The 13,986-nt window shown below is 41.6% G+C and overlaps 1 protein-coding gene across 6 annotated transcripts in view; it reads left to right on the top strand.

The window, feature by feature from the left end:
• The window catches only part of RAF1 (Raf-1 proto-oncogene, serine/threonine kinase), a 50,382-nt gene extending 36,396 nt beyond the window's left edge, over positions 1–13,986 (top strand). For all 6 annotated transcript variants that reach the window (XM_060239855.1, XM_060239858.1, XM_060239856.1 and 3 more), the window contains 7 exons: positions 4,901–4,985; positions 5,581–5,757; positions 6,236–6,282; positions 6,972–7,090; positions 7,894–8,025; positions 11,894–12,028; positions 12,881–13,986. In XM_060239855.1, coding sequence (XP_060095838.1) covers positions 4,901–4,985; positions 5,581–5,757; positions 6,236–6,282; positions 6,972–7,090; positions 7,894–8,025; positions 11,894–12,028; positions 12,881–13,021 — 836 coding nt within the window. In that variant the 3' untranslated portion in view covers positions 13,022–13,986. The remainder of the gene's footprint in view (positions 1–4,900; positions 4,986–5,580; positions 5,758–6,235; positions 6,283–6,971; positions 7,091–7,893; positions 8,026–11,893; positions 12,029–12,880) is intronic.

Genomic DNA, 13,986 nt, shown 5'->3' on the forward strand with positions numbered 1-13,986 from the left:
GGTTCAGCTTGGGGCACGAGAACCCCTAGCACCGGGCCTGAGTGGAACGGGCAATAGGACAGCATTGAGACCTTGTGAAGAGCAAACTGCCTAAGGCAATGGTTTCCAGCTTGGTTCCTCAGGATGCCATAGCACCCCGACACCTGTCAAGTGTTTTTAGACAGCAGGCAAGGCCAGGTGTAGCCTTTGCCCAGCAGGGTCTTCTGTTTGGCCTTTGTAGATCTAACTGGCTGTACAGACTTAAAAAAATTGAAATATTGAGTTTTTAGAATTATGAATAGCCCCTCACTCCTTTATGTTTTATGGTTTGGTCCACATTTTGTGGCAGCAAATTTGTGGTTGGCTGCAATTTCTGTGGCAGCCATTTTACAGTTGTGACCAGCACCTTGTTTCAGAATTCTGAAGGTGCCCACAGGCTCTAAAAGGTTGGGGGGGGGGGGAGAGGGAGAGAGGGGGGGAGAAAGAGGGAGGGGGAGGGAGAAGGAAGGAGAGGGAGAGACAGGGAGAAGGAAAGAGAGAGACAGGGAGAAAGACAGCCAGAAAGAAAGACAGAAAGAATGGAGAGAGATGGGGGAAAGAAAGAAAGACAGCCGGAAAGAAAAACAGAAAGAAAGGAGAGAGACGGGGGAAAGAATGACAGAGAGAGAGAGAGAAAGAGAGAGAGACAGACAGAGAGAGGCAAAAGAAAAGACTCTCTGACAAAGAGGCCCTCCCCTCTCTGCCCCCCCCCCCGCGGGATCAGAGGGACACTGCGAGGAGGCTCGGGCAGCTTTGGCAGGGCTGGGCTGATTTGAATCTCATTGAAGGAAGTGAGGGAGAGGTGAAACTCCTCCTCCTCCAGCCTGCTTTTCCAACAACGTCGACGTGGGTAGGGCCTCTGAGCTTCCTCTGATTGCCCGGGTGGAGGAGAAGGGGGGGATGGAGTTTGGCACTGGGGAAAGGAAGGGAGGGAACAGGCGGTGGCAGCAGCTGAGCCTCGTTGTGCTGGGGGGGGGGCGTGACTGAGCAGCTCGTTGCCGCGCTGCGCGAGCAGGGGACAGCAGCGGGGGGGGGGTTTGTCAGGGGGCAGGGAGTGGTGGCCGGTCACAAACAGGCCACAGACCGGGACCAATCCCCAACCCGGGGTTTGGGAACCCCCGCCTTACACTGCGGACAAAATCCCTTGAAGTCCCACTGAAAAAGTCAGGTATTTTGGAGATGAGTTCTTGCCCCTCATCCATGGCCTGTATTCTGCCAGCCCTCAGCTAAAGCCACGCTAAAAGCGGTGTCAGTGAAAAAGCCAAAAAGAAGACTAAACATGGCTGTGAGTTTGCCAAGATCCTCTCTGGCTCTTTGCCGATTGCCATAGATTCATCAATGTCAGGGTTCGTCATCACAACTTCAACAGTCTCCATTTCCATGTGACTAACAACTTTCCATTCTGACTGACGCTTCGACATCGCCACCTTGTCAGTCATGAAGTACTCCTTGATGCCAAACAACTTCACTAACATCACCTTGGAGGTCAGTTTTATCTTGATGTTGAAGGTGGCCATCAATTTGAGACACAGTTCCATGACACAGAAGTGAATCACTAGAGGGAATTCAGATGGAAAAGCTTGGGACACCATCAACATCTTTGGGCCACACTGAGGAACAGTAATCTGAAGATGACATCATAGAAATTCCATCAGTAGCAAAGAGTTCCTAACCAAAACTCTCAAAGTCTGAAGTTCCTTCTTGGTCCAGGGACACTCCCCGAATGGGACATTGTGCTCCTCACCCTTAATGGGCAATGTACCTCTATGGGCTCCTCTACCATGGAGTTTCCAGTCACAGGCTGGCATCTTCCTTCTTCAGCTTCACCTCACCATACGTCTCACAGCTTGTCCACCAATGATGATCATCAAGATGAACCTTGGGGCTCATCCCATAGCTCTGGATACTGACAGATTGCACAATCCTGCACTGGACATCAAGTCTGACTGCACCTGCCTCCTGACAAGGTTAGGGATCTGACTCCAGTGTTACCAATGAAAGATCCACACCTGAATTCAGAACAGCTGATTAGAATGGCCAAGGTACTCATTTCCATGGGCCTGATCCTCCATCATGACAGAAGCACGTTGCATCTCACCATATGGTTACTTTCGCTGTAGACCTGTAGTCTAGAAGGGTCACTGAGGTGCTATAATCCTCACACAAACCCTCCATCAGAAAATCCTATTAGTCTAAGTGGCACCAGTTTGTAACCTGGGCGTCAGGTGTATTAGGCCAGATAGTTGTTGACTTTCTGAGATTTTTGAATACTTTCTCTACCTGAAGGACTAAGGTTCTCTACATTCTCACTAAAGGTGCATTTAGCAGCCATTTCCATGTTTCATATAGGCATAGACGTGAGACTGGTGGTTTCTTAAGGCTCTATAACCTATATACACCAGTTAAACCCCCTATGGGGCCTATTCCTTGTTTTCTCCCAGTTTGTGCATAAACCGTTTGAATCAATGGTTATGTGTGACTTATCTTTACTCCCCTACAAGACTGCATCTCTAGTAGCAATCTCCTCAGCCAGGAGGGTGGTAGTGGGTAGTTAAGAACATCAAGATGCTAAAAACCCCACCCCCTATTTTCTCAGATTCCATAGAGACAAACTGATGTTGTGTTCAAGCCTGGACTTTTTACCAAAAACTGTTTCAGAGTTTCATACGGCACAGGACATTCTTCTATCAGCTTTTTTTCCGAGAGCCAGTCACCAGCAGAACAAGCCTTGCATAGTCTGGATTTAAGAAGAGCATTGTTACTTTATTTAAATAACACTTATAAATTTAGAAAAGTTGACAAACTCTTCGTATGTTTCAAAGGTGTCAATAAGGGGAAGTCTGTGTTGGCACACTCTCTAGATGGGTCACTTCAGCTGTTACCTTAGTGTATAACACAGCTAAGGTGGAGTGCCCTTTCCGGTGAAAGCTCATTAAGCAAGAACACAGGCAACATTTGCAGCATTCTGCAGCAGTATCAACATATGAGAGACCTGCAAAGCAGTATGATCTTCTGCATCCACAGTCATCAAACATGATTCAATTGACATTGACTCCAAGAGAGAAGTGGGTGTAAAGCAGTATTGTAGTCATTCAGATGATCATCCCACACCCTCCTCCATGGTAGGTGAGCTTGCTGTTCTGCCATGTGGGACTGCACAGAAGACACAGTGATGAAAACCTGGTTGCACTTCCTGTAACTGATGTTCATCAAGTGTATTTTGTGCAGGCACAGATCCCTCCCTCCTTTCCCTGCTGTGGGCTGGCACTGTCATGTGTTCTTCTGTACTCCAGTGAAGGGAGAACTAAGGAAAGACCACTCCTTCCCTCTCCATTACATGACTCACTGATGGAGAAAGTAGAGAAAGTACTTTTCTCCCTTTCTCACAATACAAGAACTCGTGGGCATTCAGTGAAATTGCTGAGCAGTCAGGTTAAAATGGATAATAGGAAGTACTTCTTCACCCAAAGGGTGATTAACATGTGGAATTCACTGCCACAGGAAGTGGTGGCAGCTACAAGCATAGCCAGCTTTAAGAGGGGATTGGATAAAAATATGGAGCAGAGGTCCATCAGTGGCTATTAGCCACAGTATATATGTGTGTGTGTGTGTGTGTATACACACACGCGCACACATATATTGGCCACTGTGTGACACAGAGTGTTGGACTGGATGGGCCATTGGCCTGATCCAACATGGCTTCTCTTATGTTCTTATGACTCAATGGGGAAGAAACAGGCCTCTGCTGGTGGGGAGAGGGAGTGCACATTTAGGAGCTTTCTAGAAACTTGTGAATTTCTCTCTTCCACGGCAGCACCTGCATCAGGGCAGACCCATTTGTGCCTGCATAGAAGACACGTGTTTTCTCATCACTTCATAAAAATGCCCTCCTGAACACTACTGTTTTGCACATTCAGCAGAATGATAGGAGTGTGGGAGCATTCTTCAGTTTCTCAAGCAGGCTGTTCCACAAGTTGAGAGCCATCACAGAGAGAATGCATGTGAACATAATATTTGACTTTATCACATGTATAAACCTAAGCATTTTTTTTCAAAGGCAGGCAAACCAGTGTTTTCAGTTGTGCATTAGTTAGAATAGATGTCTTTGTATCACTGCATTTTTTTATGTTCTTCAAAATTTTAGTCTGCCTGTTCTCTCGATATAGATGCATTTTTATTTCATCCTTCTTCCAGTGAGTTTAGGGCACTATACGTGGCTCTGTTTCCTCCCTATTTGTCTTTAAAACAAACCTAATATAGGTCAAGGCTGAGCAAATGACTTGGCCAAGGTCATTCTGTGATCTTCATGGCAGAAGGAATTTAAACTAGTGTCTTTCTGACCTAGACAAACACATTCTATAAACTGCACTGGTTCAGAGTATGATGTAAGAAACAGCTGTTTGATCCTGTCAAGTCTAGAAGTATTTCTAAGAATACAGGGCTTAGAACAGTGGCTGGTATCCAGAGAACTACTTAGGTGCCCCTGAAGAGTTCGAATAGGCTTTGCAGAATTTTAATTTTTTTAGAAAAACAGCAACACCACCCCATTGCCTCTTATACCATTGAAAAAGTCCTTTTGAATGTTACCTATTTCCAGAAGTGGTTTTTCGCAGGACTTTGGGAGGGATGTGCTGCTGTTACCAAACAGAGAATGCTTAGGTGTGTAGGATTAGTAGAATACTTCTGGAATCCTGTACAAGGCTGAGTACAAGGTTAGTCATTTACAGTTTCAAAAATGAGGGGACAGAGTATGGTCATATTTTGATTTGTTTCCTGGTTACTTGCAGCAGAGTTTACTAGAAGGAAGTGCTTTTTCTTACGTGTTATGCATGTGACATCTACCTTGGGAGTTAAAATTAACATTTTTACATTATGCTTACAGGTGATGTAGCAGTGAAGATATTAAAGGTTGTAGATCCAACCCCAGAACAGTTTCAAGCATTTAGAAATGAAGTTGCTGTACTAAGGTAAATCAACACAGTAGCTAAATACTCACCTAGCACCTTTATCACAGTGATCTTTGTTTTTTCCTGCAGTGGCTAATTGCCCACAGCTGATCATGTTTGCTGTAGAACTTTGTTGCTTGACATCCTGCGGACAGTAAATAGAAGCAGAATTGAAAGACTATTGGGTTGCCATACTGGATCTTTTGTGTTCCAGACTGCAGCCAGGAATACTTAGTATTTAATTGATCCTTGGTGCTTTGCAAGTTGAGTGCTTGCTAGTCCTCAGAGCTGCCGGCTGGGATCCAAAATGGTTTCTCTGTGTTTCTTTGTACCTCATAGGTGGCTGATGCAAAGGATTTTCAAAAAGGTTCCACCTAAAAAGGGGAGGCTGAAAGGCCTTTGGATTTTAGCTGCACAGTTTTTCCTGCTTAGAATCCCTGCTAGATTTCTTTTTGCTTTGATCCAAGTGCCGATGTATAAATATAAAATAGTGGACTTGTGATTTTATGTAACTATATAGGACTGGACATTTTGGTAAGCTTCACTAACTCAGATGGTAAATGTTATGGCTCTTTAAAGGTTCATCTGACAACATTCATTCCTTTATTTCTACCAGGAAAACCCGGCATGTTAATATTTTGCTGTTTATGGGCTACATGACAAAAGATAATCTGGCCATTGTCACACAGTGGTGTGAGGGGAGTAGTCTGTACAAGCACCTGCATGTTCAGGAGACTAAGTTTCAGATGTTACAGCGTATTGATATTGCAAGACAGACTGCACAAGGAATGGAGTGAGTAGTATGCTACAATGTCCCAATTTAGCAAGGTAAAGAAAGGAGAAAATAACTGCTGTTGTGGAAAATGCCCCCTCCCTCCATACTATACGCAGTAATTGAACTAAATGTAAGGCTTTTGCCAAACAGACATTTGTGGACATCTAGGAGCTATTTTGAAAACTTTAGAAAAATTTGCAGATGAAAATCAAACAAGTGTGGTCTAAAAACTTGGCAGATAGTCTTCCTGCTAAAGTAACAGAAACTGGACAGGGAAAAAGATGTTTAAAATATCTTTTAGAGGTTCAGAAATACAATTTCATTCTGGATTGGTAGAATAGTCCCTCTAAATTGAGTGGAGACTATATATCAAATATGAAATTTAAATTTTGTATAATTGAGGAAAAATTTTGGCAACAAATGTCTTTGTAATCTACCTATGATCTTTTTTCCTTGTAAATATATTCCAATTTATATTGATCAAATTCTTTTACAGCTACTTGCATGCAAAGAATATAATACACAGAGACATGAAATCAAATAGTATCCTTTTGTTACTCAGTGGAATTCTGCTTGCCTCTTTTCATTTGATTCATATTCATATGGGAAATAAGCTGGGCAGTCACAGTATGCTGCGATCTGGTGAGATCAGTTTCTGCCCTATAATGCTATATTGACAGATACTTCTGTTTGCATCACCTTTCCAGGGCACTTTCATATATTTTAAATAATGCACTTCCAATCCACTTTAGCAGTCATTTGCAAGGGGGTTTTGCCAGTTCACATAGTAAAATCTAATTGCAAAGTTGATTGAAAGTACATTATTCAGTGTGTGTGAAAGTGCTAGTAAACTTAGAGTAGAAACATCTGCTGCTTAAAAGCTGACTAATTTCAAAAGACAAAACATTTTTAAAATTTGATTCATAATATATAAGATGCCTGTGATAAATCACTGAGCTATTAAAGGGATTGCACAAGCATGCCTTTTCTATCTGTGAGATGAGACTTGGATCTGATAATGCCACATAATCTGGAGAAAGATATAAAGAGGGAAGCCTAGGTGGACTATGGCATCTTACTTTTGTTAATATTGAGTATTTACAAGCTACTTAAAATGCTTTAATTGCTGTACATAATAAACTGTGTAACTGTCTTATTTGAAAATGTTGACCTGAATACAGCATATGATAACATGAATTATTGCCCAGTTGTGTGCCTTAACAATTGTGTAGATATATTTCTTCATGAAGATCGTACAGTAAAGATAGGAGACTTTGGGTTAGCAACAGTAAAATCCAGATGGAGTGGTTCTCAGCAGGTGGAACAGCCTACTGGATCTGTTCTCTGGATGGTAAGAAGCTTGTGTGTAGTGAAATATTTATAATTGACCTGCTCTTGGCATCTGTTGTACTGAGCAAACTTTGAAGCCTTCCTCCAGTGTAAGGTAGAATGCATGCCACTTGGAACAGAAACAGATCATAGGCCATTATTGTTTTTAATCTTTTTCATGCATAGTGTGATTTACTGTCTTATATCATTGATGCTTGAATCACTATGTAGTAGGGTGTGTTACAGTGCAAGCCTAAGAGCATTTTCGTGAGATCAAGCCCCTTTGAATAGATGAGCAGAGCAGTGTAGGACTGCTTCCTTAGAGTTGTATACTTTGTAGCTGTTACATGTGAGGAAGGGGGGGAAAACTAGTGTGTGTGTGTTTGACTACATGTGTTCTGCTTGCTGCTCAGGTGAGTAGATAGAATGAAAAATAACTTTGTATACTGTATACAGTATACAGATAATACTTGCTCATTCTCATAATGTGTGAAGCAGCCCTGAGAATGACTGGTTAAGATCATGCAGTAGAACTGTGATTGAGCATGGCACCTATTTCAGTATTATTTCTTGGCCACTCTGCTCTTGGAGGTTGCTGCTTGACATATTTCAAAAAGTTTATTTCCTTCTTCAAACCATTTCTTCTCCTGTAACATCTTGAAGGTAAAACTGAAGATTACTTCTGTGTGATATAAAAAAGCCTGCACTATAATATTAAGAACTTGATTGATTGTCTTGACTCTTAGATTAAATTATGGTCACTGACTATGTTATAAAGTCCCCCCCCCAGGTACCAATTTGTAACCTCCTTTTGTTTTCCTAAAGGCACCAGAAGTGATCCGAATGCAAGATAGTAATCCATTTAGTTTCCAGTCTGATGTCTATTCTTATGGAATAGTACTGTATGAATTGATGACAGGAGAATTACCATATTCCCATATTAACAACAGAGACCAGGTGAGAAAATAATTTCTACGGAATGCTTTGTAAAAGATTATTTCTGTCATTATAGCTGGGCCCTATAACAGACCCAACTCAGGGGCTTGTCAGAATAATCAGATTGAATTTCTTTGGTGTTCAGAGAACACATTTAACAGCCCAATTAACATTTTCTAGAGATCAAGATTTTAAACTAGAATTAAACCAAGTTTCGTAGACAACAGCATAGCAATGCCATGCAGTGCCAAGTATAGTGTTTGGACTGTTGGACTGGGATCTGGGAGACCCACATTTGAATTTCCATTCTGCCATGGAAACTTGCTTGGTGACCTTGGGCCAATCATACACTCTAAGCTGAATCTCCCTCGCAGAATTGTTGTGAGGATAAAATGGAGAAAGATGTTGTAAGCCACTTCTGGTCCCCGTTAGGGAGAAATATAGTGTGCGTATGAAGCAAATAAAGAAGAAATGTTTCATTATTGAACCATGTGTGAGAACAAAAATATCCCTTAGGCTTAGTCATGTAATACCAAATCATGATTTGCTTTGTCTTTGAATTGTGCCATGGTTAGTTCACAAGTGAAGAACTCTGAGTCTGAGGAAATTAATGCTAAGATGATGTTGTTACAGTCTAGTCATGCTGATATATTGTTAACACACGGCATGGGCCTCTTAGGAACATTATGCAAGTCTTAATTTTTTCTGTAGGAATCCTACTGGATCATGAGCAAATGTTTTTATCTTGGGCTGCTGGAGGGTCATGAGCCTTAGAATCAGTCCTGTTTTGTGCCTAAAGATTAATACAGAGCTGGGAACTGTATTTTCACTGTTTCCAAAGCTGCTTTTCTCTGTTCATTGCTTAGTTAGCCTCAGTTTTGAGAATAACTAGGGAAGAAATATCATGGTGCTACAATATAAACATGATGAAGCCATACTTTAAAATACTTGTGTGCCATTCTGGTGATTTCATTTCAAAAAGAAAATTATGGAATTGGACAAGGGCAACTGAATTCATAATGGAATATCTTCCTTAAAGTTTATGACATACGGTGTAGGGAGAGTGAGAATGTTTAATTCCTAGAACACAGGATACCCATTCAAGCTGATTAGTAATAAGTTGACAGAATGAAGTACCACTTTATATTTACTTATAAAACTTAAATGCCGCCTTTTCAGAGGCCTGTTCAAGGCAGATATGTAATTAATATATGGAATTTATAATCACAAAATGTGGTAGTGGTATCTGCCTCAAATGGCTTTTTATTAGAAAAAATAATGGAATATGCATCTATCAAGTACTGTTAGCTGTGGTTCCTGAATGGGACATCCATAGGCATTTGTACCTCTAAAACTAAACGTTGGAACTCATCAGAAGGTTTCTTCATTTCAGTGAGGTGAAGTCATCCAAGCTGGTTAGGTCATGCCTCTGCTTGCTCAGATAGGGCTATCCAAATTTTGCGTGGCTGCCTGTTGAAGTGATTGTAGGCTGACCCTCCAGGTATTTCCAAGACCTTTTGCGTGCGCTCTTCACCTGTGCATTTTGCGCTTCTTTTGCTGCTGTCTTGAAGTTCTCTCTCTCTTCTCTTCTCTTTCTTCCTTTCTTTTTCTGTGTTTTTTTTTGGGGGGGGGTGAGGGGGAAGTGGATGACTTTGCCCCACTGAAGAGAAGAAACCTTCAGGAGAGTTCCAGTGTTTCATTCTCCTTCAGTGGGGGAAGTCATCCAAGCCAGTTAGCTTTACCCAACCTGTATTTCCAGGTGGGGTCTCTCTTCATGGTTATGGCTCCACCACCTGCTGTAGAACCCTCCTGCCAAAGGTCTTGTCTGCTGAGGTCACCTGGTCAATTCTGTAGTGCATGATGGGGTGGAGAAGGATGCCCATGTGGCAGCCCTGCAGATTTCCTTCTCCTTGTGGAGAAGGCTGATGAGGTTGCTGCTGCTCTTATTGAATGTGCAGTGATCCTGCTGGGTGCCCCAAGCCCTGTGCCTTGAATATGTACTGCTTGACCTAGAAAGTGATGGTGGATTTTGTGATCCTTTCCCCCAGATTCTGTGGGACATATAAACAAGGAGTCTGAAAGTCTGAATGGTGCTGTTCTGTCCAGGTAGATGTGAAGTGCCCTGTGCATGTCTAGTCTGTGCAGTCTTTTTCTTTTGGATGGTCTCATTTTGGGCAGAACATGGTGGTATTAGTGTCTGATTTATGTGGAATGCTAAATTAATCTTGGGTACAAATGATGGGTCTGTTCTCAGTCACTGAGTCCTTCTGGAAGAGACATAGTTCCCTTCTACAGGATAATGCAGATATATCCGACACCCTCCTCGTGAACATTACTGCCACCAAGACGGCCACCTTTCATGACAGGAACTTGAATTCCACCAATTTTAGCAGTTTGAATGGTGGTTTTGTGATCACTCACAAGACCGTTGTGAGGCTCCAAATGGGGAACCTATGCCTGACCAGGAGTGCCAGCTGCCTTGTTCCCATTATGAAGCATTTCACATGTTTGCTTGTGGACAGGTTCTTGAGCCTCTGAAGTAGAGGACAGAGTCAAGTGCCGTGACCTGTCTCTTTAACGTGTTGGGTTTGAAGCCCTGCTTCCAGCTGTCATAGAGGAAAGCCACAATGTTCCTGTAGGAAGGGTATAGTGGGTACAGATTCTTGTTAGTCCACTTCCTGAATGTTATCCATGTGTAGCTATATATGCATCTTGTAGTTGGTTTTCTCAACTGGAGCATAGTATCCACTATTTCACTAGAGAAGACCTGCACTTCTAATTCTGCCCTTTCTCCAGGCTGTCATCTGTAACCAAGCTAGGTCTGGGTGCAGTATTGGACCCTGATGCAGGAGGTCTTATCTGGCTGGCAGACTCCAGAGTGGCATACTTTACATCTGTACTAGATCCAAGAACCATGGATGTCTCGGCCAGAAGCAGGCCACGAATATCACCTCCGCTCTTCCCTCCTGATCCTGCTGATGAGGGGCATGGGGGGAAAGGCATACAGCAACCCCTTGGACCAGGGCTGAGACAGTGCATCTTCACCCTCTGCCCTGGGATCATGAAATCTTAACAGAAATCTCACTTGACAGTTTCATGGCAACACTAATAGATCCATCGCTGGGGTTCCACTGGGGAAGCAAATTTCTTTTGCTTCCTTCTTTCTTTCGCTCTGCTGCTGTCAACTTCTTCACTATTGCTGCCAAAGAAGCTACTGCGGCTGTGCTCTGCTCCACTTCCTTGGTTCTCTGCATTTTCTAGCTGATTCTTATTGCCCTGGTGAGCAGGAGCCTCTTTCTTTTTTAAAAAACCCAAACTTCTGACTTCTCTTCAGAGAATCTGAGTGATCTTGCTCCCTGCAGCTTCCTATGCTCTCTTGATTTCTTGAATTGCCTTTAGATAGTCTTATCTTTCGCTAGCCTTTTAGATAGTTTTTGGCTTGGAGCTCTCCTTTGAAGAAATGTGTAGATCTAAGCAACACCAATAGGTTGCACATTTTTTATTTACTGTAAGTGGTTTATCTTTAAAAGTATAGAGACATTGGTATTAACAAGGGACTGTAACAAATTAGGCAAAGTGGCCCATGCATGACACTGGCTCCAGTCCACAAGGAGGTACACAAAACAGTAGCAGAATCTCTTTGAAAAGATTTTCATATGCATATTTATGTTCATATGTTCATATATTATGTTGAATCTGGGAAATGAATTGTGCTGGCTGGCAGTGGGTGACAGAACCATTCTGTTCAGCTTGAAACTCAGTTAGGTGAACAATCTGCTTTTTATGTTTCTGCATTCGGTCCTAGGTTAGAGAAAGAGAACTGTCTACTTTCAAAGCATTGTTATGTTTAACGCTTTTGTCTAACAAAGGTATGTTTGCCTCTTCTTAGATAATTTTTATGGTTGGTCGAGGTTATGCATCTCCAGACCTCAGCAAGTTATACAAAAATTGCCCCAAAGCAATGAAGAGACTTGTAGCAGATTGTTTGAAGAAAGTAAGGGAAGAAAGACCTCTTTTTCCACAGGTAAGAATGCAGTTCATTTGTAAAACTTCTATAAACTTAAGTTGAGCAAGGCAGAGAAAAATGGCTGATACTAGTAGTGCGGTACAATGGTCAACTCATGTCTCAAACTAGGGAACAACTTAGAAATATATATCTGCTTCCCAAATGGAATTTTGAAGTTGAATTTCTTTTGGGAAATATCCATTGGTGTTAAGTTGTAAACACATTTTCTTATTCTCAAGAGATACCACTGCCTTCAGAAAACCATGGGAAATTCACTATTTATTCAGAGTTCAATGTAGTTTTTCCTAATAATGTTATGACAGATATTTTATTTAAACATGAGACAATACATTTAAAGTATTTCTATTTCTCTAAAAACCTACATTACTTGGTCAAAATACTTGGATTGATGCGTATCCTGATTTGTGTCTGATTTCTGCTTTGATTCAGTGGTGTGAATTGTGTACAAGAACCACAGACCAAAACCAAAAACTTTGTCCTTTCTTAGCCATCTCCTGCTGGAAGGATCTGTATTTTGTGCAAGCAGTACTTAGTAGGAGTTTGAAGTATACAAGCCCAAGGAGTGACCTTAATGGTATTCCTGTACCACAGACCCTGATAGTAAGATGAGATTGTGCATGTGTATCTTTTTGTGGACTTGTTGCTTCCCCCATACTCATGGAGCATATTAAGGATTTCTGGTTTGAAACAACTTATATTCCCTGTGATGTACAAATGCAAGTATTTTAGTGGAGTTTTACTTCCCACAACTGAGCTGCTTAATATTCAAATACCCTGCCTTCCTGGATTTGCAGTTGGTCAGACAGTGGCTGTTTTTTAACATTTACTTTTTTTCTCATCTCCTCTTAGATACTGTCTTCCATTGAATTACTGCAGCATTCTTTACCCAAAATAAACCGAAGTGCTTCAGAACCTTCTCTGCATCGTGCAACCCACACACAGGATATAAATTCATGCACATTGACATCGACAAAGCTACCTGTATTTTAGGAGATCAGCGTGCACTGCCTCATTGCTCTTCTCAGTAACTGTTATAGCAGTTGGGCTTTCAATGCCCCGGGTCTACAGGACTGCATTGCCAGCGTGGGATTCAGCTGGATGCCAGTTTTAAGAATGAGCTGCTATGAATTTTTACCGTTCTGATCCTACAGGGACAATATTCCATGTTGCCTTTTTCTACGGTTATTGAAATAGTTAACAAACTGTATACAAGAAGGCCTATTACTATTTTTTATAGATGCACTTGAGCCTTATTTTTCCCATGCAAAAAAGTACTACTTCAGCAGGTTTTGACTTTTCCATTCTGCTAAATAAACTGTTATATTTGTGTAGCAGCAATAATGGCTTAGCATTTGAGCAAACTCAATACAGATGGTGCTGCTGTTCTGATAGCCTTTGCCGTTCAAGCTGGAGGGATTTTAACTGAAATGGCGACCTACAAGAAGACAAGAGAAAAGGGAATGCTCACTCAGCAACATTTCTCCTACAGCATATTTCTCAAGGTAATGAAACTTTAAACACCAACACTAAATCAACACACATGGTGTTTCACATGGAAGAAAACACACTTTTTGTTAAGGTGAGAATATATTCTAACTAGTACTGCTCAGAGAAGGAAGGTAGCACAATATGCTGCAATCATCTTTCAATAACAAAAAAGGCTTATTTGTGTACTTCGGACTCAATTCTTGCAGCGCCCTAGAGTGTCCATGAGGAACTGTAGTATGGGAAAGAAGAAGAGGCAAATAAGTAATATTGTCAATATATTTCTGCAAAAGCAATCTGTTTGAAATGGTTTTCTGAGATGCACTATATAAAGAAACTTCTGGCGTATGCAGGTTTTTCTCATGCTGATTTGGGTTTTAATTTTGTTTTTATTGCTCCTAAGAAAGAAGCATTTATTGTAAACCAAGGTTCTTCTGATTATCTTATTTTAATAAAATAATTAAATTAAA

Source organism: Heteronotia binoei, chromosome 5, assembly GCF_032191835.1.
Source record: "Heteronotia binoei isolate CCM8104 ecotype False Entrance Well chromosome 5, APGP_CSIRO_Hbin_v1, whole genome shotgun sequence".
NCBI classification, from domain to species: domain Eukaryota; kingdom Metazoa; phylum Chordata; class Lepidosauria; order Squamata; family Gekkonidae; genus Heteronotia; species Heteronotia binoei.